At 42.9% G+C, this 23,894-nt stretch overlaps 1 protein-coding gene across 5 annotated transcripts in view; it reads right to left on the bottom strand.

The window, feature by feature from the left end:
* MYO16 (myosin XVI) overlaps positions 1-23,894 on the bottom strand; it is a 783,767-nt gene that overhangs the window by 335,766 nt on the left and 424,107 nt on the right. For all 5 annotated transcript variants that reach the window (XR_012222718.1, XM_073556817.1, XM_073556818.1 and 2 more), the window contains exon 14: positions 907-1,012. Coding sequence is in view for 4 of the 5 variants with exons in the window: in XM_073556817.1 (XP_073412918.1) it covers positions 907-1,012 (106 nt within the window). In the remaining variant the exon portion in view is untranslated. The remainder of the gene's footprint in view (positions 1-906; positions 1,013-23,894) is intronic.

Genomic DNA, 23,894 nt, shown 5'->3' with positions numbered 1-23,894 from the left:
TTTTAAGATCGGCCGATCCATTCCGATCCGATATTTTCAAGTATCGGCTGGTATCGCTCAACTCTACTGGTTAGCCAATAAAGGTATCTAAAGGGATCCTTAAAAACCTATAAGGCTCAATTCACATCACGACTTTGGGGCATTATCGACATATCGAGAAGGAATATCTCTTGTTAAAAATGGTGATATGGCCATACACTATAAAAGCAATTATCAATTTTGGCATAAATTTTACCAGTATCCTTTAATCTCAATGGTATATACCGTACAACTGTATATTTAAAAAGTATGAAATAAAAGTTTTTTCTTAAAAGGCTCGTCTGGCCTTAGGGTCCAAGTCTGCAGACACTTTGTGCGCAGTAAGAGAATTGTGTCAGGTGAGCGCATGACCACAAGTATAAAATTTGATGTAAAAAGGTGAAATATCAGCTCACCATTCAATCTTTTCATTTAACGTGGAAGCCAGCGATCGACGCCACTACCCAGCATACGGTGAATGCAGGAGAAGTCTGGTTATTACTATTAGATCCCTATGTTCCCCCACACTTTCAGATTGTTGGTATGTATTTTTAGTTGGCCTATATTAAGTCTTTGAAAATAAAGGAACTTATTATTTGTATACAATCTTGGATCATACGATTTGCATACAAGTGGTCAGCTGATGACAAGACATGCGTGGCCTCACTCACTACAAGTGTATTGAGCTAGGCTGGACACATCTAGTCGGAAAGTGGCAAACTGCTTACTTGTGGTCACACGACCCTGTACCGGCACTGGTACCAGAAAAGCCTCACAGCTCGCAGGGGAATGGTTTATTTACCTAACTATTTATAATCACTGATCACATATTTACATGTTATTGAAGGTTAACTTAGTATAAGGCATAGTATCAAAGTGATTACTTACATGTTTAATCTTCAAATGCAGAGAATTTTTCCTGGAACTACACCTGAGGGCCAAGTGTTTAACTATATGTTTGCAGGCCTCTGTCTTGCCAGAGCCACTTTCACCACTAGGAACAATATGAAAAAAACATGATTAAGATACTTATAGGATAATATAAATTTACAGTTTAATTCAATTATAAAACTTAAATTTAGATATTGTAGGTTTCATTTTTGACCATACTTTGTCAGCGATCCTGACATCTTACATTCTGTAGCCTATGTACACAGTACAGTACTCTATGTACACAATCCCCTAAAGTGTTACATCTTCATCAGGTATATACAGTGGGTACAGAAAGTATTCAGAATCTTTAAAAAATTTTACTCTTTATTTCATTGCAGCCATTTCAAATTCAAAAATTCAAAAAAGTTAATTTTTTCTCATTAATGTACACTCTGCACCCCATCTTGACTGAAATAAAACAGAAATGTAGAACGTTTTGCAAATTTATTAAAAAAGAAAAACTGAAATATCAAATGGTCATAAGTATTCAGAACCTTTGCTCAGACACTCATATTTAAGTCACATGCTGTCTATTTCCTTGTGATCCTCCTTGAGATGGTTCCACTCCTTCATTGGAGTCCAGCTGTGTTTAGTTAAACTGATAGGATTTGATTTGTAAAGGCACACACCTGTCTATATAGGACTTCACAGTTCACAGTGCATGTCAGACCAAATGAGAATCATGAGGTCCAAGGAACTGGCCAAGGAGCTCAGGGACAGAATTGTTGCAAGGCACAGATCTGGCCAAGGTTACAAAAGAATTTCTGCAGTACTCAAGGTTCCTAAAAGCACAGTGGCCTACATAATTCTTACATGGAATAAGTTTGGGACCAACAGAAGTTTTCCTAGACCTGGCCATCCAGCCAAACTGAGCAATCATGGGAGAAGAGCCTTGTTGAGATATGTAAGGAAGAACCCCAAGATCACTGTGGCTGAGCTCTACAAATGCAGTAGGGAGATGGAAAAGTTCCACAAAGTCAACTATCACTGCAACCCTCCTTATGGCACAGTGGCCTGACAGAAGCCTCTCCTCAGTGCTAGACATATGAAAGCCTGCATAGAGTTTGCTAAAAAACACATGAAGGACTCCCAGACTATGCAAAATACAATTCTCTGGTCTGATGAGATGAGAATAGAACATTTTGGTGATAATTCTAAGCAGTATGTGTGGAGAAAACTAGGCACTGCTCATCACCAGCACAATACAATCCCAACAATGAAACATGGTGGAAGCAGCATCATGCTATGGGGTGCTTTTCAGCTGCAGGGACAGGACGTCTGGTTGCCATTGAAGGAATCATGTATGAGGCCAAGTCCAGAGATATCCTAAAATGACAAAGAAGTGGCTTCAGAACAATTCTGTGACCATTCTTGACAGGCCCAGCCAGAGCCCTGACATAAACCCAATTGAGCATCTCTAGAGAGATCTGAAAATGGCTGACCAAACCACCAATGTTCACCATCCAACCTGCTAGAACTGGAGAGGATCTGCAAGGAAGAATGGCAGAGGATCCCCAAATCCAGGTGTGAAAAACTTGTTGCATCATTCCCAAGAAGACTCATGGCTGTACTAGCTCAAAAGGGTGCTTCTACTCAAAACTGAGCAAAGGGTCTGACCATGTGATATTTCAGTTTTTCTTTTTCAATAAATTTGCAAAAATTTTTACATTTCTAGGTTTTTGCTTTTTCAGTCAAGATAGGGTGCAGAGTGTACATTATTGGGAAAAAAAATGAACTTTTTTAAATTTAAGAAATGACTGCAATGAAACAGAGTGAAAAATGTAAAGGGGTCTGAATACTTTCTGTACCCACTGTAGTTATAGTCATATACATACTGATAGCAAACTTAGATTTTGAGCATAATAATAATAATTACAATAGTTATATATTTGCAAGCTCCACATGCTTGAAAGTGATCCTGTTTTGGAAAGTATTCTCCAGGAAGGGTGTTTATTTTTCACAAGGAAAGCTCCTACCCTTTCTAATCTACTAACACCTAGTATGGCAATGGATAATCCTGCTAAAACGTCCTGGCTGTCTACTAAAGGTTTTTTTTTTAGCTGTGGGGGTGGCAAATGTGGAGCATGTAAATATGCCGTAAATACTAAGCAATTTGTTAAGAAAGTGAGGTCTGAAACAATTGTTATTCGTCACTTCATAAATTGTAGTAGTTCATATGTCATTTATATGGTTACCTGAAATATTTGTGATCTCTCCTATATAGGCTGTACAACACGAAAACTTCAACACCATATCAGTGAACACCTCAGGGATTCAGCGAACAGAGATGTGCACGGTGGTGATTTGAGCAGTTTCCAGTTTTTCGGAATAGAAAGGGTCAGTAAGCCCAAAAGGGGCAGAGCTTGGTGACAAAAACTTCTTAGCCGAGAAACCCATTAGATGCTGATGAAGGAGACCGCCCATCCCACAGGTTTAAATAAGCACACAGATGTAATATTGCTTTATTAATAATGTCCACTGTCCTTTTGACTTTGTATAATGATAGCATCATATTGTTGGTTTTAAGTTTGCATTTTTGTACTGGTAACAGATTTTTAATGTTTGTGAGTGTACTGTAGAAAATTTGAACCATTTGATGGGGCGGGGTTTTTGAATCCTTGGTTAATTTAAAACCCTGACTCACTGGTATAACACTAGGTTATGACTAAGGGGCATATTTAGCCATGGAACGCGTACACGGGTGTCTGGGACCTCTGCTATCTGCTATTTTTTTGCTGTTGGTTGTCCATGTTTTTTTTGAAAATTTTGGAATAAAGTTTGCTGGACAGCAACCTTTTGGTGCTGGATTTTTTACTAGTGAACCTCAGTGTATAATCATGTAAATATCCCCTAAAAATACTTTATTGATTAAAAGACCATAAATGGTTAAACACCAAAACCAACGTGACAGAAAACACAAAAACAAATAGTGTTCAAACAAAAAACCCCCATAAGGGAACAACTAGGAATCCCTGATAACCAATCTGAGCTCACGCCTGCCTGGCCGTGGAGGTTGGCACCCTAGGGGGGAACGTTGTGGCACCCCCGCTCAATGATGACTATCCCTAGAGGCCCTGATATACCCTGCAGCCACTCGGGAGACCCTCTACCCAATAGATTAAGGGACCCCTAGTTCTAAACAAAGATAATCCTTCTCTAAAGAGGACCCTATGTCCCTTACAAGTTAAAATCCATAGAACACATTTGGCATTGGGTGGTCTAAATGGGTACTAAATTGCTATAACAGACCCCTCATAAGGTCTCAATCACAATACATAGTGCATCAGTGATAATAAATAAGCACAGAATTGCAACAATGATACTCATCTGTGCCACCCTCCACCTGCCATAAGATCGTTAGCGCCTCAACGCGTTTTGCCTGTTTGGGCTCATCAGGAGGCCAGATAATTAGATATCATGTGTCCCTAGAGCCCAAACCGGTGAAACGCGTTGAGGCGCTAACGATCTTATGGCAGGTGGAGGGTGACACAGATGAGTATCATTGTTGCAATTCTGTGCTTATTTATTATCAGTACTGACATTAACTGGATGCTTATTAAGCCATGCATGATAGCAAGTGGGCACTAGTAAGATGTGAATATCGTGATACTAGTGAATAATGCCTCTAGTGATAGGGATCTTGAGTGATTGAGGCTGCTATCTAAAACAAGGGGTATGTGCGTTTAATGGCTGATGCATCGCCAAATGCTTTTGATTTGTCCAGCTAATGAACCCCACTGCATCTATGCACTATGTATTGTGATTGAGACCTTATGAGGGGTCTGTTATAGCAATTTAGTACCCATTTAGACCACCCGATGCCAAATGTGTTCTATTGATTTTAACTTGTAAGGGACATAGGGTCCTCTTTAGAGAAGGATTATCTTTGTTTAGAACTAGGGGTCCCTTAATCTATTGGGTAGAGGGTCTCCCTAGTGGCTGCAGGGTATATCAGGGCCTCTAGGGATAGTCATCATTGAGCGGGGGTGCCACAACTTTCCCCCCTAGGGTGCCAACCTCCGCGGCCAGGCAGATGTGAGCTCAGTTTGGTTATCAGGGATTCCTAGTTGTTCCCTTATGGGGTTTTTTGTTTGAACACTATTTGTTTTTGTGTTTTCTGTCACGTTGGTTTTGGTGTTTAACCATTTATGATCTTTTAATCAATAAAGTATTTTTAGGGGATATTTACATGATTGTACATTAAGATCCTTCTTGCATTATAATTTGAGATTGAACCTCAGCTTCAATAAAACCTTGAAAGCCATGCTCAAAAAGGTAATTGAGTAGGACGGTCAAGACTGGGACTAACTGCTTCTGTTTTTGCTCTTCTCCATCAGGGAAGTTCCCCAGGACTCTACTGGAGTCTCTTCGTTCGAGCTCCTGTATGGTCGACATCCGCGAGGGCCAAGGAAGCCTGGGAATCCGAGGTCACACCACACCAGAGCCATCATAGAGTATGTCTTCCAGCTGAAGGAGAAAATAGTGAGAGTGATGCCTATCGTGAAGGAGCATCTTCTCCAGGCACAGGAGGCACTGGCAAGGGTGTATAACCAATCAGCGAGGCTGAGGCAGTTCCAGCCTGGAGACCGCGTGCTAGTGCTTATCCCCATGGTGGAGAGCAAGTTCCTAGCCAAGTGACAAGGCCCATATGAGGTGGTGGAAAAACTGGGCAAAGTTAATTACAAGGTACACTAGCTGGGTCAAAAGAAGCCGCACCAAGTCTATCATGTGAACATGCTCAAGCTCTGGTGAGACCATGAACCACTGGACACTCCTTGCCTGGGAGCCAGTCCCAAAGTCACAGTGGATGATGCACAGTGGATGATGTCACTATTGCAGAGACTCTGACGCCGGCCCAGAGGCAACAGTGTCGGGACTTGTTGCACCAGAATCATGACCTATTCTCAGAGTTACAGGGGCATATGAAGATGGTGAAGCATGATGTGTTGATAGAACCACATGTAAGGATGAACCTCAAGCCCTATCAAATTCTGGAAGCACGGAGAGAGGTGATATCAAATGAGGTGAAGAAGATGCAAGACCTCGGGGTGATCGAGTCGAAAAGTGGATGGTTGAGTCCCATCATCCTTGTGCCGAAGCTCGACTGTGAGTGGCGGTTTTGTAATGAGTACCGCAGGCTGAATGAATTCTCTAGTTTTGAAGTTTTGATGCTTAACCGATACTGCATGTGATGAACTCATTGAGACTTGGACCCGCGAGATACATTACAACCCTGGGCCTGATGAAGGACTATTGACAGATCCCCATGTCCTAGAGTGCCAAGGAGAAGACAGCCTTCTCGACACCTGATGGGCGTTTTCAATACATCAGGATGCCCTTCTGTCTGCTGGGGGCCCCGACCACGTTCGAGAGGGTGATGGTTCGAATCCTGGCTCCACATAAGAAGTGTGCTGCAGTGTACCTCGATGACATTGTGGTCTTTAGTTCTGACTGGGCTAGTCATCAGCCAAAGGTATAGTTGGTTCTCGATGCTTTAAGAAATGCGTGGTTCACCATAAATCTGAAAAAGTGTGCCATAGGTAAGGAAGAGGCTCATGTCATTGAAACAGGTGAAATTAAGCCACAAATAAACAAGATTGAGGTGATTCAGAAGTGGTTGCAAATGCTTTCCAAGAAGTAAGGGCATGTCTTCTAATTGTGGGCTATTACTGGCAATTCATCCCAAGTTTTGCTATAATTGCCGCACCATTGATGGATCTTCTTAAAGATACCAATTCGACCATAGTTAAATGGACTGCTGACACAGAGATGGCGTTCCAGGAGCTGAAGCAGGCTCTGTGTAAACATCCGGTTCTGGTCGCACCAGACTTCATCAAGGAATTGGTGGTCCAGACGGATGCCTCAGAAGTCCTGTTGGGAGCTCTGCTGTCTCACAAAATAAATGGGGAAGAGCTTCCCATCATGTATCTAAACTGGAAGCTTTCATCATGTGAGAAAAATTTCGTCATTGTGAAGAAAAAGTGTCTAGCCATAAAATGAGCAGAGGATACATTGAGGTATTATCTACGAGGTATTATCTTGTACTAGGCCAGAGGTTCAAACTTGTGTCCAATCATGCCCCTCTGAGATGGTTAAGGGAGAAAAAGGGTAAGAATGCCAGGGTGACTATTTGGTTCTTAGGCCTTCAGGATTTCAGATTCCACATAGAACATACGCCCGGGAAGTTACTGTACATGGGAACGCAGATGCCCTCTCACGAATTACCTGCTTGGTGTCCGAAGGTGCCAAAGCCCCCGGCTTTTGGCTGGGGGGGATATGTGACAGAGTCACTGATGCCGTATGTGAAGGGATATACATGTCACAAAGGTTGTTATCCTTTGTGATGTGCAAGCCATGAGTTTTCTTCCAGCATGATAGGTGCTAAGAGTAAGTCAGTCATTCCTAGTGCCTGGCTTTCACGTGAGTAGGTAAGAGACGGACGGAATGCCTACTCATCATATCTCCATCTCAAGGATGTGGCTACGATGTTTAAATATCCAGGAAGTGTTTTTTTTTTTGCTGTCTGTGTTGTGTGGAGGAAAAGAAGCCTCCAGACATGCAGCTCCTGCTAGAGCTGCCATATGTGTTGTCCCAGAGATACTGAGCAGGACAGTATATGAACTTTTTATTTACATTTGAGCCAGAAAGGCTGTTTTTCTGTTACCAGTTTGGGATTTTGGTTTAAATCACCCAGAGACTTTAAACACATGTGTGTCTACCTTGAGGAGCAGCTAATTGAACCAACCTTCCACACTTCCAAACAAAAAAATTATGTTTAAAAAATTGTGCTAAAGTAAAGTAGACAATGGGAAATCTTATGTATTAATTTTGTTGTGTGACATAACTCTGATTTAAGGGCATAAAAATTAAAAGTTTGAAATTTGAAAATTTTTTGCCAAATTTCCAATTTTTTTCACAAATAAACGTGTCATTTTGAAGAAATGTTGCCACTATCATGAAGTACAATATGTCATTAAAGATAATCTCAGAATCAGTGGGAACCATTGAAGCATTACAGAGTTAATATCTCCTAAAGTGCTGATGGTCAGAATTGTAAAATTTGGTCTGTTCATGAAGGTGAAAACAGGCTGGGGGGGTGAAGACTTTAAAAATGGAACAAACAGAATGTCTAGCAGAAATAAACAGCCTAATGTTGTTGAAATGTACTCAGCTAGTTAATTTTTGTAACTAAATATCTACATTTCCAGCCTCTATAGGGGTTACCATGGTACAACATACTTCAATCTAACATTTCATGGAGCTATACAGCCACCTAGTGGCAAATAACAATAGTTACAGAAAAACATAATTTGCACACAACCATTATACATTGAATTAGGCATTATAATAGCAAATGCGCTTATTTAACATAGAAACTTAAAAAAAACTGTGTATTGTAGGTAACCATGATAAAATCCCTGTGTTATTATATACAGTGTTTATTTCTACTACAAAAATAGCCTCCTTTGATTGATCTCTCTATGAGCTTGAAAGTTTTAATCTGTTTTCACAAGAATAGTCATTGAAATCAAACTGTAAGGTAATGCCATGCATCTTCAACTAAAAACCACACTGTTTAAAGCACTCCCCAATATATAGTTATACATAACTTGGTTTCATACTATTAAATATTTTGCTGTATAGGGTCCTCCATCTTATGACACCCCAAGTTTACAAAGTTATCAAACCTTCCTCTAATATTATCCAGTTCAAGATAGAAACTTATGGCCATCGGCTAGTCAAGATCTATAATAGTTGAGATAAGTGATAATAATAACATAGGATCTATAATGCTACCCACCTCTAGTATCCACCTCTACCCTCCCTTATCCCCGCTTCTTTAGAAGATCACTCTGTCTACATCTACTCTCACTCCAACCTCCAAGTGGCTGTCATATACCGCCCTCCAGGCCTTCCACTGCCTTTATTGACCAATTCTTCACCTGGCTTCTTCACTTTGCCTTTGTTGATATTCCCACCATCATCATGGATGACTTCATCATCCTCAAGGACACCTGTCAGTCAGCAGCCCCCAAACTCCTGCCACTTACTTCATCTTTTAGACTTACTGAATGGTTCTCCTCAATCACCCACACAGACGGACATACATTAGACCTTATCTTCACCCGACTCTGCTCCCTATCTAACCTCACAACCTCCCCTCTCCTATCTGACCACCATGTGCTCACATTCTTTTCACTGTTCTCTTCACCTGTTACCCATGTCCAGAAGCTTGCACACCCCCACAGAAATTTTGAACCTCCTGACATTCACACACCAACTAACTCTATTCTACCACTGACATCAATATCTTCACTCCATGACACAGATACTGCCTCTGACTTTCTACAATGACATCGTGACATCAGCTATTGCCGTAGTCACCCCTCCCGTGCATGGCAGAGTGAGATAAATCAATAGACCACCCTGGTACACTAACCTCACTAAAAAGCTTTGGCAAGAATCCAGGGTTGTGGAGCAGCATTGGAAGAAAACACATTCACAAGATTACTTCGCCACATTCAAATAAGCAACACTTGTATTTAAATCAGTCCGCACCTCTGCTAAACAGGCCTACTTCACAACCCTTGTATATTCCTTATACTACAGCCCCAAACAGTTATTCAAAGCTTTCAATTCCCTCCTCCACCCTCCACTTCTCTCTCCAACCTCCCTAATCTCTGGCCACCCTCTTCAAAAATAAGATCAATCACACAAGGCGTCTTTATTGTATGACCACCAGAACCCCTTTGTACACCAGACCAATTTTGGCCCTAACCCCAAAAAACCTCCCTCACCAACATTATTGAAGGAGAGCTTACTTGTCTACTCTCCAAATCACACTTCACCACTTGTGCACTTGACCCCATCCCATCTCCTCCCCAACCTCACCACCACACTTATCCCATCCCTATCCATCTCTTCAAACTAGCACTAACTTCTGGTACCTTCCTTTCTGCATTCAAACATTCCACAATCACACCTATCCTCAAAAAGCCATCCCTCAACCCAACCACTATGTCCAGCTATTGCCCCATATCGCTTCTCCAATTAGCTTCCAAACTCCTTGAGCAACATGTTCACCCTGAACTTTCCTCCCACCTCTCATCTAACTTGCTCTTTGACAGCCTACAATCTGGCTTCTGCCCCCACCAATCCTCTGAAACTGCCCTGACCAAAATTACTAGTGACTTACCTACAGCCAAAGCCAACAGACAACTCTCTATACTCCTACTTCTAGACATGTCCTCTGCCTTTATCACAGTTGACCACTTCTTCCTACTACACATCCTCTTTTCCTTTGGCATAATAGACCTTGCCCTATCCTGGACCTCCTCATATGTTTACAACTGCATATTTAGCATCTCCCACTTCCAAACTACCTCTTCATCCCACCCTATCTCTATTGGAGTCCCTCAAGGCTCTGTCCAAGGACCCCTACTTATCCATCTATACCCTTGGCCTGGGAAAACTCATAAACCCCCATGGCTTCCAGTACAATCTGTATGCTGATGAAACTCACATCTACATCTCTGGCCCAGACGTCGCCTCTCTGCTATCCAACATACAGTCTACTATTCAAAATACAGGAGTGTATATCAGCCATATCTTCCTTCTCCTCTCACTTCCTCCAGCTCAATGTGCACAAATTGGAACTCATTGACTTTCCTCCATCTCACGTATCTTCCCTACCTGATTTATCTATCACAATAAATGACGTCACGATTTTCCTTATACCAGAGGTCCGCTGCCTCAGAGTAACTCTTGATTTTGCCCTGTCCTTCAAACCACACATCCAAGCTCTCGCCACCTCATGCCACCTCCAGCTCAAAAATATTTCCAGAATTCCTTTTTTCCTTAACCCTCACTCTACAAAAATGCCTGTGCATGCCCTCATCTCCCGTCTTGACTACTGCAACATCCTTCTCTGTGGCCTCCCTGCTAACACTCTCGCACCTCTCCAGTCCATCCTTAGCTCTGCTGACCAACTAGTTAATCTCTCTCCTCGCTACTCCTTCATTTCCCACTTTGCCAATCCCTTCATTGGCTCCCAATTCCAAAGTGTATCCAGCTCAAACACTGACCTACAAAGCCATCCAATCTATAACCTTTCTCATCTGTAGTATCCAGTTCAAACACTGACCTACAAAGCCATCCATAACCTTTCTCATCTGTACATCTCCTAACTAATCTCCTGATATTTTCCCTCACATAATCTCCGGTCTTCCCAAGACCTACTTCTCTCCTCCGCACTTATTTATTCCTCACCAAATCGCCTCCAAGACTTCTCCCAAATACATCCCATGGAAATCTGTGCCCCAACACATCCGAATATCCACCACATTCGGATTCTTCAGACGGAACCTGAAAATGCAACACTTCAAGAAAGCTTACAACCTGCAATGACCACGCTGCCACCTCAACATCACCGAAGCTACTGCAACCCCCAACCTACTATCTCCTTCCCCATCATCCTGTAGAATGTAAGCCAGCAAGGGTGGGTTCATCTTACCTCTGTAGCAGTCTATAATTGTTAGTTTGTTTACTGTGTGATATCTGTATTTTGTATGTAATCTTTTCTCATGTACAGCACCATGGAATCAATTGAGCTATACAAATAAATAATCATAATAATAGTATAATTAAGACTAAAAATTACTATTCAGGTCTTCAGCTGTTCAATATATTTTGAGATGAGGAGGAGGATATTTATTTTTGAAAGAACACTTTTTCTTCATTTTTTAACTAAGGATGCTGTATATTAAGACAGTTAGGTGTCAGGTTTCTGCGTCTGCTCTGCAGGAATCTAGAGCCTCACATTCTGCAGTCTCCTGCTGTCTTTCTACTACAGAGGAGATTACTTTGCAGCAGACCGCTCCAGAGACTAAGTCCCTCTGTGCTCCTACTGGGCATACTCACGAGACGATCTCCCATTGGAGATCAGGAGTCATGTGCCCAGGTCCTGTTCCAGATCTCATTGTTCCATCTCGGAGATATGGAAGGTCCCGCACGGCTATAAAAAGTGCGCATGGCTGTTCCGCCATGCGCTAGTATAGACTATACTGCTATGTGTGACTGGTGACGGATGTATGACTCTGGTGACTGACTCATTTGAAACCCCTTCCCTCTGATATTATGCATGGTGATAGGGAATTAGTTTAGTAGTCAGCGCTAGTCAGTGGCAAGCCTTAAGCCACTGTGCTCACCGCACCGCTACGCTAGCGTCCGACATCGCACTTGCCTTCCAGCCTTGTCATCGAGCGGCAGTGTCCTACGCCTCGCTGCAGTTGCAGCCCCCCTTGGCACCCGCAGTAGCAACGCCGCACACATGCTAGGTCTAGAAGGACGCAGCTCCTCTGTCTTAGGGCCTGCTCCTGTGACCAGATACTGTGTGTGCATTTTAACTGCACTCTGTGACACTAACAGGTTCAGTGTTCTTTGTGTTTTTGTGTTGCGGCATCTCTGTGTGTGAACAAAGCCCGCTCTGCGCACTACGGGAGAAGTTGAACCCGTGCGCATTATACCACCATATTGCTCCTGCCATCACTCAGCAGCGGTTGTAACACCTACTGCACAGTGGATACCGAGTGGTGAACGCACTTTATTATCATTTTTATTTAGTGCGTTCCGCCGCTCCTAACATTATACTAGCGCCAGGGTCTGGCTAGTGATGGCAGATCAGCAGCAACTCCTTCAGTGCATTCGCCAGCTAGAGGGCCGGTTGGCTACTCTTGAGCGTGTCATCGCAGCAGCGAAGTCTTCTGAGGCTGCTGTACAGGCGATCGCCAAGGCGGTTTCCCATATGTCCACATCCTCCCACGTGCCGACAGTTACCCGCCTCCCGTTGCCCGATAAATTTTCTGGCGATAGTGCCTCCTGTAGGGGTTTCATCAGCCAGTGCTCTATCCAGCTGGAGTTACTGGCTGCGCGATTCCCTATGGAACGGGCCAAGGTGAGGTTTATTGTTTTCCTTCTATCGGGCAAGGCGTTGGAGCGGGCTACGCCACTTTGGGAGCGTGGTGACACAGGGGTTCGGACCGCTGCTCAGTTTTTAACAGCTATTAAGCAGGTCTTCTTGGGACCACGGGTCACGCACGACACCTCTCTACAGCTACTGGCTTTGACTCAGGGATCCCTCTCGGTTAGTCAGTATGCCGTTCGTTTTCAGACACTGGCTTCCGAGCTGGAGTGGTCTGATAAAGCCCTCATTCCTGTGTTTTGGAGAGGCTTAGCTGAGCATGTTAAGGATGCTCTTTCTACCAGAGAGGTTCCTGCAAATCTGGAGGAGCTGATTGCAATTGCCACCCATATTGATCTTCATTTTTTGGAGCGCGGGCTGGAGCGTGCTCAATCCAGACGGAGGGTTACTCCGGCTCCCAACCTCTTTGAACCTCTGGAGCCACCCGAGCCAGAGATTCCACTCCCAGAGCCCATGGAGGTGTCTCGTGCCGTTCTCGAGGAGCGTCTGGCGCAAAACTCCATTTGCGGTTACCATTGTCAACATGCTGTTTCTCAGGACAACAGTGTCCCGCTATGGCCAAACTCTGTGCCGCCGGGCAAGACCTTTGTTCCTCCCCACCTTCGGCCGAAGGTCTTCGCGTGGGCTCACGCGTCCAGGACGGGTGGTCACTGTGGCTACATGCAGACCACAAAACTCCTGGCGGGGTCGTATTGGTGGCTGCACAGGGCTCGGGACATTAAGAAATATATTCAGGCATGCGCCTCGTGTTTTCGGGTAAGCCTCCTTAAACGGAGAGTGGAGACGTCCGCCGGCACACCGCGGCGTTCCATTTCAACTTATGCTCCGGGCGGTTTTGCCACGCCCGTTGTCTCCCAAGTGTCCCTTCTTAAACCTGACGATCTTGCTGCCTCTGATACCTTCCACGTGTCCCGGTTTTCCCTGTCACCTACCGGGACATCAGACTTGCCTTCGGACGAGTCTGAGGCCTATGCCTCTGATGGGCACAGGGTGGTGGATTGGAAGGCTCAGAGAGGAGGGGCCCATAGGAGGGGGGTAATGTTAGGCATCAGGTTTCTACGTCTGCTCTGCAGGAATCTAGAGCCTCACATTCTGCAGTCTCCTGCTGTCTTTCTACTACAGAGGAGATTACTTTGCAGCAGACCGCTCCAGAGACTAAGTCCCTCTGTGCTCCTACTGGGCATGCTCACGAGACGATCTCCCATTGGAGATTGGGAGTCATGTACCCCGGTCCTGTTCCAGATCTCATTGGTCCATCTCGGAGATATGGAAGGTCCCGCACTGCTATAAAAAGCGTGCATGGCCGTTCCGCCATGCGCTAGTATAGACTATACTGCTATGTGTGAATGGTGATGGATGTATGACTCTGGTGACTGACTCATATGAAACCCCTTCCCTCTGATATTACGCATGGTGATAGGGAATTAGTTTAGTAGTCAGCGCCAGTCAGTGGCAAGTCTTAAGCCACTGTGCTCACCGCACTGCTACGCTAGCGTCCGAAATCACACTTGCCTTCCAGCCTTGTCGTCGAGCGGCAGTCTCCTACGCCACGCTGCAGTTGCAGCCCCCCTTGGCGCCTGCAGTAGCGATGCCGCACACACGGTAGGTCTAGAAGGACGCAGCTCCTCTGTCTTAGGGCCTGCTCCTGTGACCAGATACCGTGTGTGCATTTTAACTGAACTCTGTGACACTAACAGGTTCTGTGTTCTTTGTGTTTTTGTGTTGCGTCATCTCTGTGTGTGAACAGATCCTGCTCTGCGCACTACGGGAGAAGTTGAACCCGTGCGCATTATACCGCCATATTGCTCCTGCCATCACTCAGCAGCGGTTGTAACACCTACTGCACGGTGGACCCCAAGCGGCGAACGCACTTTATTATCATTTTTATTTAGTGCATTCCGCCGCTCCTAACAAAGACTTTGTGGAACACATTTTGGTACCACTATCAACATTTCAAAGCAACAGGTCTCAACATTTCAAGAAGAACAGTGCAAATAATCTATTCTGAGAAGAAGAGCACTTGAACTCTAGCGCCACCTCTTGGATGTAGAAGTCATAAAAGTCAATATTGACCCTTTAATGAGCTTTGCCACATGATTTAGTATAAGAAGCCAAACCAGAACATTCATTTTCAAACACGTTTCTAGTGCGTGTACTTCCTCAGTGCAAAGCAGGAGATGCTTCTGGTGGTCTAAGACTTTGTGCCCACGATCAGGAACAGTAGCATTTTGGATGCAACATATTTTTGCTATATCCAAAACTCTGTGTTCTACTTTACAAACTTGTCATTTGGATCTATGCGGATTTACCACTTCTCATGACAGTCTATTCAGGGAAAATGCGCAGTGGAGACAAGAGCCTCCACTATAGATATTTATGTTCTGTGACACAGAAACCCGCATCACAGGAGAGTTTATGCAGCGTTATAAAGAAGCCAACAACTAAATGAAAAAATTCACCAAATAATAAGTCATAAATGGATATTCATAATAAATACAATAACCTACTCAAAAAATGAATACACCAAACGGAGTCCAAAACATTAAGACTCAAATAATTTTATTACATAATTACCAATGAGTATACAGAACCAGACATAGTAACATACCATAATTACAGAAAAATACATGTAAAAAATACATATAAAAAGGACAAAGTGAGCACTATAAATAAATAATCATACAAAAATGATGAGGATAATAATAATAATAAAGTGCATAATATATATGGGCTGAAAAGTCAGCTCCTAATAAAGTGCATAAAAGATGCGCAAAAATTATATATAAATCCAAATCATATATACCCGTAATGTGTGGCTCAATGTGTCCAGGCTCCCTCCAACGTACGTTTCGCCCACCGTGGCTTTTTCAAGGAGTCAGTTTTTGTATGATTATTTATTTATAGTGCTCACTTTGTCCTTTTTATATGTATTTTTTACATGTATTTTTCTGTAATTATGGTATGTTACTATGTCTGGTTCTGTATACTCATTGGTAATTATGTAATAAATTTATTTGAGTCTTAATGTTTTGGACTCCGTTTGGTGTATTCATTTTTTGAGTAGGTTAGCGTTATAAAGAAGTACAGTAAGCATGGGATTTCTATAAATCCCATCCACTGTGCTTAAAATGTAGAATGCAGTGAAAATACACTGTATCCAAAACACTACTATTCCTGATTGTGGGCACACAGCGTAAAGGGGAATATTTTTCCCTATGGAAAATGTCAATTCAATGTAACAACGAGCCTTATAGGTCATGCAATACTCCTCCCGGAATTTCAATATGCAAATGGAACCTTCAGAGAAGAAGAGGACTTCAACTCTAGCATCACCCCTTAAATGTAGCAATCTTAAAGATGAGGGGCAAATACCACAAAACACTTGTCTGCGAATCGAGTTTCTGGTTTGGCTTCTTAACGTATGTCATGCGATAAGGCTGGTTAAAGGGTCAAAATTGACTTTTAGGATTGCTACATCCAAGAGTTGGCACTAGAGTTCCAGTCCCTTTCCTGAAGAAGCTATTTGCATATTTAAATTTCCAGAGAAGAACCCATTCTTTGTTCACATACCATAGAAGGGAAGAGCTAAATGACATATTACATGTTAGAAAAAAGGAAATTCTTGGCTAAAAAGAGGTCAAATATCAAAACGAGTTATGGATGCATAAAAATACATGAAACATTACATTTTGGTGGGCATTGATTTGGAATTTTTGGTGGATTTACACATGACAGTGGTGCAGTCCATTAAACAATTTCCCTTGAAATTGTTAGATATCTTAGTCAAAAGGGTCAGTTCAGGTCACTCATGTTAGGCTATGTATAAAGTGCCTTTAATCAATACTTTTGGTGTAAATGGCAGGAAAAACTTCTGAGGACAAAGTGTTTGTGCACACAACATCTTTTAGATGCCGACTTACCTGCATCATTTTAGAAGCAGAACATGCTTCCCTAAATTTTTTGCATGTCTTTCTCTACTTCTTTTATGGCGGCATTGATATTTTGTTTTAGTTCCATATAAAACATATTTGTGGCTTCTAAACCTAAGCCACCAGAAGAATTGACCATTCACTACTTTTTGCTGCTTCACAACTTTTGAAATTTGAGAAGGTTGGAAAAAGTTATTTTAGCGCTGGAGTGGTTCTACTAACCTAAGTTCCCTGCACCTAGTATTATACTTACCAGCCACCATCTTCAGCTGTTCCCATGCCACCATCTAGTGAACCAACCCAACTTCTGGCTGATAGGAAGGCAGTGGTAACAGTCACAAGCTCTCAGTGTAAGTCTATGAGCGCTTTATTCTGACCTCATACTGGCTCTCATAGACTTACATTGAATAATGTAAGCTGACATCTCCCTCAGGCACGCTGTCTGGGTGTTATGCTTGGCACCAATCGTTCCTTAGCCTCCTATATACAATCTCTTGCCCATTCTAAAGAGCATCTCTAGAATCCGCCCCTTCTCAACAGGGAATCAACAAAAACCTTCACTGTTGCCCTGATCCACTCCCACCTTGAATACTGTCATTCTCTAATTGACCTCCGCCCCACTCAATTTTCCCCTCTCCAGTCAATCCTTAATCGGTACTCGAATGCGTCCGCTCTGTGCCAGTCATTGTACTGGCTGCCCATACATTATAGCATCCAATTTAAACTGCTTGTTCTCACCCACAAAGCTCTACACAGTGCGGCACCCCCCTACATCTCCTCCCTCATTTTTTTTTATCTTCCTACCCGCTTGTTACTCTCCACAAGCGACTTTTGACTTACATCTGCATTAATCCGTACCTCCAAATCCCAGCTCCAAGACTTTCTGTGGAATGTTCTACCCCAAGAGATTAGGTCTAACCACAACTTATACAGTTTTAGATGCTCCCTAAAAACACATCTGTTTAGAGTGGCCTATCACATTCCCTAACCAAAGTCCTTTTATATGTAGCCAATTCACTACTTCTCTGAACATAACCCTCCATCAAAGTCCACCACACCCAAAAGCAGTACAAACATTGGCTGGTGACTAGCTCATGCAGCCTTTATCTACAGTATCTCCCATTCCCTCAAGATAGCTGGGCCATCATAGTAAATAAGCACCTGTACTTTGTGTCTCCCCTCTCCTCATTGTAGATTGTAAGTTCTTACAAGCAGGAGAATCAATATATTTGATTTAGTTATTGTATTATCTTTAATGTTGTTACTTATGACTTGTATATGAACCTCTGAATTGTAAAGTGTTGCAGAATATGTTGGCACTATATAAATAAAGATTATTACAGTTAGAGTAAAACGCTGGAGTGATCTGGCAGGTCACAATCTAGTGGAGACTAACCAGAGCGCTGCCAATAAAAGATAAAGTTAGCAGCGAGTATGAGATTATGGGCAGGGAACTTAAATTAGATGCACCACTTAGATTCACTGACTGAACACACGTTGTGTGAACATACTCTTAATCAGACTTATCCTTGAGGCTTTATTTACCTGCTGGGGCCTCTGTCAAGTTGTTATGTATTGGAAATGGGTAAAGCAAAGCAGACTGTACCACTCTGCACCACAAAAAATGTACACCATGTCGAGCCCTTCTTTTACAATAAACCTCTAAAGTTAGCGTATGCTACCATATGCTTGTATTGAAGGGGCTGACTCTTATGCTCCAAAGCATCAGCAGGATCAGTGCAGAGGATAGTGAAGTCTGATATCTGAGCTTGCTGATGTATAGGGATGTGGACTGTCTTACCCCATTCCTGCCCCTGAAGACAACAGACGCGCAATGTGAATACCATTGTGGGGTTTAATAGGTGAAAGTAACATCTGTCAAATCTAATATAATGTGATGTGCAGTATATAAAGTTTTAGAGCATAATGTGAATATAGCATAATGATAAGCTTAGGACACCTTAGGATATACAGCTCTGGCAAAAAGTAAGAGACAATTGCACAGTTTTATAAAAATCAGCTTCTCTACATGTCTGACAGCCATTCCAGTGTCAGTTGAATTCCAACCAGAGTGCACCTCATTCTACTTAATGTGCTTCTGATAAGGTGATCACCTGAACCAAATTTTATTTAATGAAGGAAAGTATAAAAAACCCTGCTGTGGTGTTCAGAATTCTCTTGCAATAGGACAAGCTGGATGGCAAAATAAGTGCTAGTAATATCCCAAAAGTAATAGGAATGAAAAAATAACTTTTAACCATGCCAAAGGAGTTGAAAAGAAAAGTCTTGAGTGAGGAAAATAAGGGCTCAATTTTGGCTTTACTAGCAGAGGGATACAGTGAGCATCATGTTGCATCAATCCTTAAAATTTCTAAGATGGCAGTCCATTACAACAAGGTCAAGCAGCAGATATTGGGGACAACAAAGTTACAGACTAGCACAGGGTGAAAACGACTCTCCACTGACCGGGATGACCATCATCTTATTTGAATGTGGCTCAGCAACCACAGGATGACATCAATTAACTTAAAAAAAGAAATGGCATCTGGGGTGAAGTGCACAGCAAGAACAGTTCATAACAGGCTCCTAGAGGCAGGGATCAAGTCATGTAAAGCTAGAAAAAAGCCTTTCATCAATGAGAAACAAAGGAGAGACAGGCTGAAGTCTGCCAAAGGCCATAAGGATTGGACCATAGAGGACTGGAGTAAGGTAATCTTCTCTGATGAGTCTAATTTTCAGCTTTGCCCAACACCTGGTCATCTAATGGTTAGACAGAGACCTGCAGAGGCGTACAAGGCACAGTGTCTTGCACCCACTGTGAAATTTGGTGGAGGATCGGTGATGATCTGGGGATGCTTCAGCAAGGCTGGAATTGGGCAGGTTAATCTTTGCGAAGGACATATGAATCAAGCCACAAACAAGGTTATCCTGGAAAAACAGTTGATTCTTTCTGCTCAGGCAATCTTCCCCAACTCTGAGGACTGATTTTTCCAGCAGGAAAATGGCGCCATGCCAGACAACTAGGTCAATCAATCTGTGGATGAAGGACCACCACATCAAATACCTGTCATGGCCACCCCATCTCCAAACCTGAACCCTATTGAAAACCTCTGGAATGTAATCAAGAGTAAGATGGATAGTAACAAGCCATCAAACAAAGAACAGCTTAAATTTTTGTACCAGGAGTGGCATAGGGTCACCCGAAAGCAGTGTGAAAGACTGGTGAAAAACATGCCAAGACGCATGAAAGATGTGATTCAAAATCATGGCTATTGCACAAATATTGATTTCTGAACACTTCCTGAGTTAAAACACTAGTATTGTTGTTTCTAAATGATTATGAATTTGTTTTCTTAGCATTAGTTGAGGTCTGCAAGCACTGCATTTTTTTGTTCTTTTGACCATTTCTCATTTTCTGAAAATAAATAAAAAATTTAAGCTTGGAAATTCGAAGACATGTTATCAGTAGTTTACAGAACAAAAATGCAATTTACATTTTACTCAAAAATATGCCTAAAAAGAGAAAAATCAGACAAACTGAAAATTTTGCAGTGGTCTCTTAATTTTTGCCAGAGCTATATAACAGGATAGCATGTAGATAGTTAATGATTAAGGTTAGGATTAGCCTAGTGGGTGGGCACCAGTGCTAGAAGAAGGGGGCAATTCCTGTTTAGAGGGAGTTCAGTGTCAGCCAGTGAAGTGCATATTGGAATTCAAGGTCAGGTGGGGTGGTAGGTTCCTAGAGGCAGCATGTGCCAAACATTCAGGGCAGTAGAGATCCCTGATTAACATTCCAACAGTGTCTGAAGCCTAGGACTTTGGCCAGGTACCGTGGATTGGGCATGGTCTTCCGACGTCATGAGATCAGTGGACATAGAGTTACATGAGGGACAGCTGACCAGTCCAAGTTGCACTGCCAGAGTGGCAACAAATCTCTGAGGCTGATGGAGTCAGCAGGCTTATCAATAGTCCAGAATAAACATATGGCAGAAGAGCAGAGGAGATGTTGTCAGCAGGAAGGCTGGCTGCATTGCTGTGCCCTATCCAACTTGTACCCACTTGATGAACTTGGACTGTTTAGTAAAAGTGTCCCATGCATTGTGTGTGATGGCTCCTGAGGACTGAAGCCTGGAAGCAGCCTAGAGCCTACAAGTGTGATGCACCTCCCACCCTACAGCACACTAGGAGTGGGACATCCATTGTCTGTAAAGTGCCAGAGTGCAAACGGACAGCAGCTCGGTTGTGACTACCGCACTGCAGCACTTTAAAGATGCCTGGTGTAGACTCACTCCGCCATTTCTGTGGAACACTAGCTACTTCAATTGGCAAGTACTGCGATAAAAATTTCTAATGACAAGCAGCATATCGCAGTGCTTGTCAGTTGAGGGAGCTGGAATTCCAAAGAAATGGCAGAATCAGTGCAGAGTGCAAGAAAGACTCTAATCTGAGCATGCAAGCTCGGACACCCTGTCAACCAATGAAAGGAGTTCCACCCTCATCAGTGACGTACTCTTCTCATTTCATCTAATGCCAGTTCCCAGATCAGAAGTAACAGAAAGACATTAATGTAGTCATATAAAAAATATTACGTGATCCCCACCGATTATGAAGTCATGTTAGGACATATGAAAGGGGGTCAACCAGTAATGGCAAAACCATTTGATTATTTAAAAGCTTCAGGTATCAGAAAAGCTGTCACGGTGGAAATGGGTAGGTTGGGCCTCACATCTGCGTTGGATTCTATAAAAGCTGATGAAAAAAAAAAATCGAGCAACATGCAGAGCTATTCTTCAAGTCAAAACAGGGTAACATGGTAGAACCGAACAAACCGAATTTGATGTCATTGAGGACATACAAGGCAGGGTGGTATCTCCCAAAAAACTGATCTAGTTTCTATATAATTTGAAGTGAAAACGGAGCCTTACAGTACATTTAGATGTGTTGTATTTGTTGCATATTTGTATAGATTCTACACTCCAAATTTGCAGCAGTTTGTAATATAACACCTTTTCAAATTATCGCCCTTTATGTATTCCAATCCTTTACATTGAGAAAAGGTGCCCATTTTCTTCGTAGATTGAATCCTTTCTCTGTACCATAGCGAAATCTCTGTTAAGCCTCCAGCAAAATCTACAGCACCATCCACAGATAACATACAGCAGCAAAGTTGATGACATTTTTCAAACTCCAATGCAAATTAGGTTTATTAGTAAAATGTACAAACTTTCTTCTGCTTGCAATAAGCCAACCTAAGAACAATGTAAATTTCTCAACAGCTTATACAATAAGAGGTTTCGCCAAATTCAAGACATGACACTTTGGTACTTAGTAGAGTGTCCTTGGCTGCTATGACCTGCTGCAAACGTGATGCAGAGCCAGACACCATAGGCAAAAACCTCCAGTTTATTATTATTCTTGGTTTTGTGTACTGCAACCTTCTTCAAATCCTGCTAAAGATTTTCAAGTCAAACCACTGTGATGGCCAATCCAGAATCTTCCAGGACTAAGGGTACCGTCACACTTGGTGATGCACCAGCGATCCCGACAGCGATGTGACCTGTAGGGATCGCTGGTGCGTCGCTACTAGGTCGCTGGTGAGAGGTCAAAAGGCCCCGTCACACATAGCGATCTCACTAGCGAGATCGCTGCTGAGTCACAATTTTTGTGACACAACAGTGATCTCACCAGCGAGATCGCTGTGTGTGACAGCGATCAGCGACCGCCCCCCCTGCCGATATCGCTGATCGCTGCAGGAAAGCCAGGACTTGTTTTGGTCGCTGGTCTCCCGCTGGCCACCTCGCATCGCTGCGTGTGACAGGTGGGAGACCAGCGATCTGCTGGTAACTAATGTACACATCGGGTATCCAAGGGATGTGCGTCCCTTAGATACCTGATGTGTACGTTAGTTACCAGTGCGCTGATGCAGGGAGCTGGTAACTAACGTACACACCGGGTATCTAGGGACGCACGTCCCTTGGATACTCTATGTGTACGTTAGTTACCAGCTTCCTGCATCAGCGCGCTGGTTACTAACGTGAACAGCGACGCCGGGCTCTGGGCGTCGCTGTGCTGATTGCTGGTGAAGCTGTCTGTTTGACAGCTCACCAGCGATCACATAGCGATTCACCAGCGATCCTGACACATTGATATCGTTGTCAGAATCGCTGCGGAGTCGCTATGTGTGACTCCAGCCAAACAGTCAGATCTCAACAGCGATGCAGCAATGATATGGAATGATACGACAGTCGTTGGGACCCTGTCTCTCAGACCTGTAGTATTGAGGTCGTTCGTCGTTGTCCCTGTCAAACACAGCGCTGCATACTGGCCAGCGGGACACCAGCGATCAAAAAATGGTCTAGGACATTCAAGTACGATCAGCAACATCGCAGCAGGGGCCCAATCGCTGCTATGTATCACATGCAGCGAGATTGCAGGCGAGATCGCTGTTGCATCACAAAATCGTTGACGCAACAGCGATCTCGCTAGCGATCTTGCTATGTGAGATGGGGGCTTAATTCTAAAATCAAGCATGTCTTGTTGGAAGGTTCAATGACACCCAATCTTCACAGTGGTGTTACATTCATTGTCAATGTACAGGGCAAAGCAAGAATTTAATGACCTACAGTATAACCTGTGTATTTTTAGCACTCACTGAGTCACTTCCACCCTCTCCAATATTAAATCCCTATTGTTTCCAAGCACATGTATTATATTTTAACAAAATACTAATGTAATTATAATTTGCTTGTTAACTTTTTCACTGCATCCAAGTTTTGCTTCTGTTTTTTTACTTCCCTTCTTCCAAGAGCAATACCTTTTTTATTTTTCCATCCATATAGTTGTATTAGGGATTATTTTTGCAAGATATAGTTTTGAATAGTGCCACTTATTTTCCAATTTAATATATTTAAAAATGGGTAAAAAAAAAATGCTAGTGTAGTGGAATTAGGAAAAAATGCAATTCTGTAATGATTTTTGGTTTTCATTTTATGACATACATTATGTGGTAAAAGTTAGTTTGAATCATCATTGTC

This window comes from Dendrobates tinctorius, unplaced genomic scaffold, assembly GCF_039654945.1.
Source record: "Dendrobates tinctorius isolate UK_male_01 unplaced genomic scaffold, ASM3965494v1 ptg000240l, whole genome shotgun sequence".
Lineage (NCBI taxonomy): Eukaryota > Metazoa > Chordata > Amphibia > Anura > Dendrobatidae > Dendrobates > Dendrobates tinctorius.
This window is presented reverse-complemented; position numbering and strand designations above follow the sequence as displayed.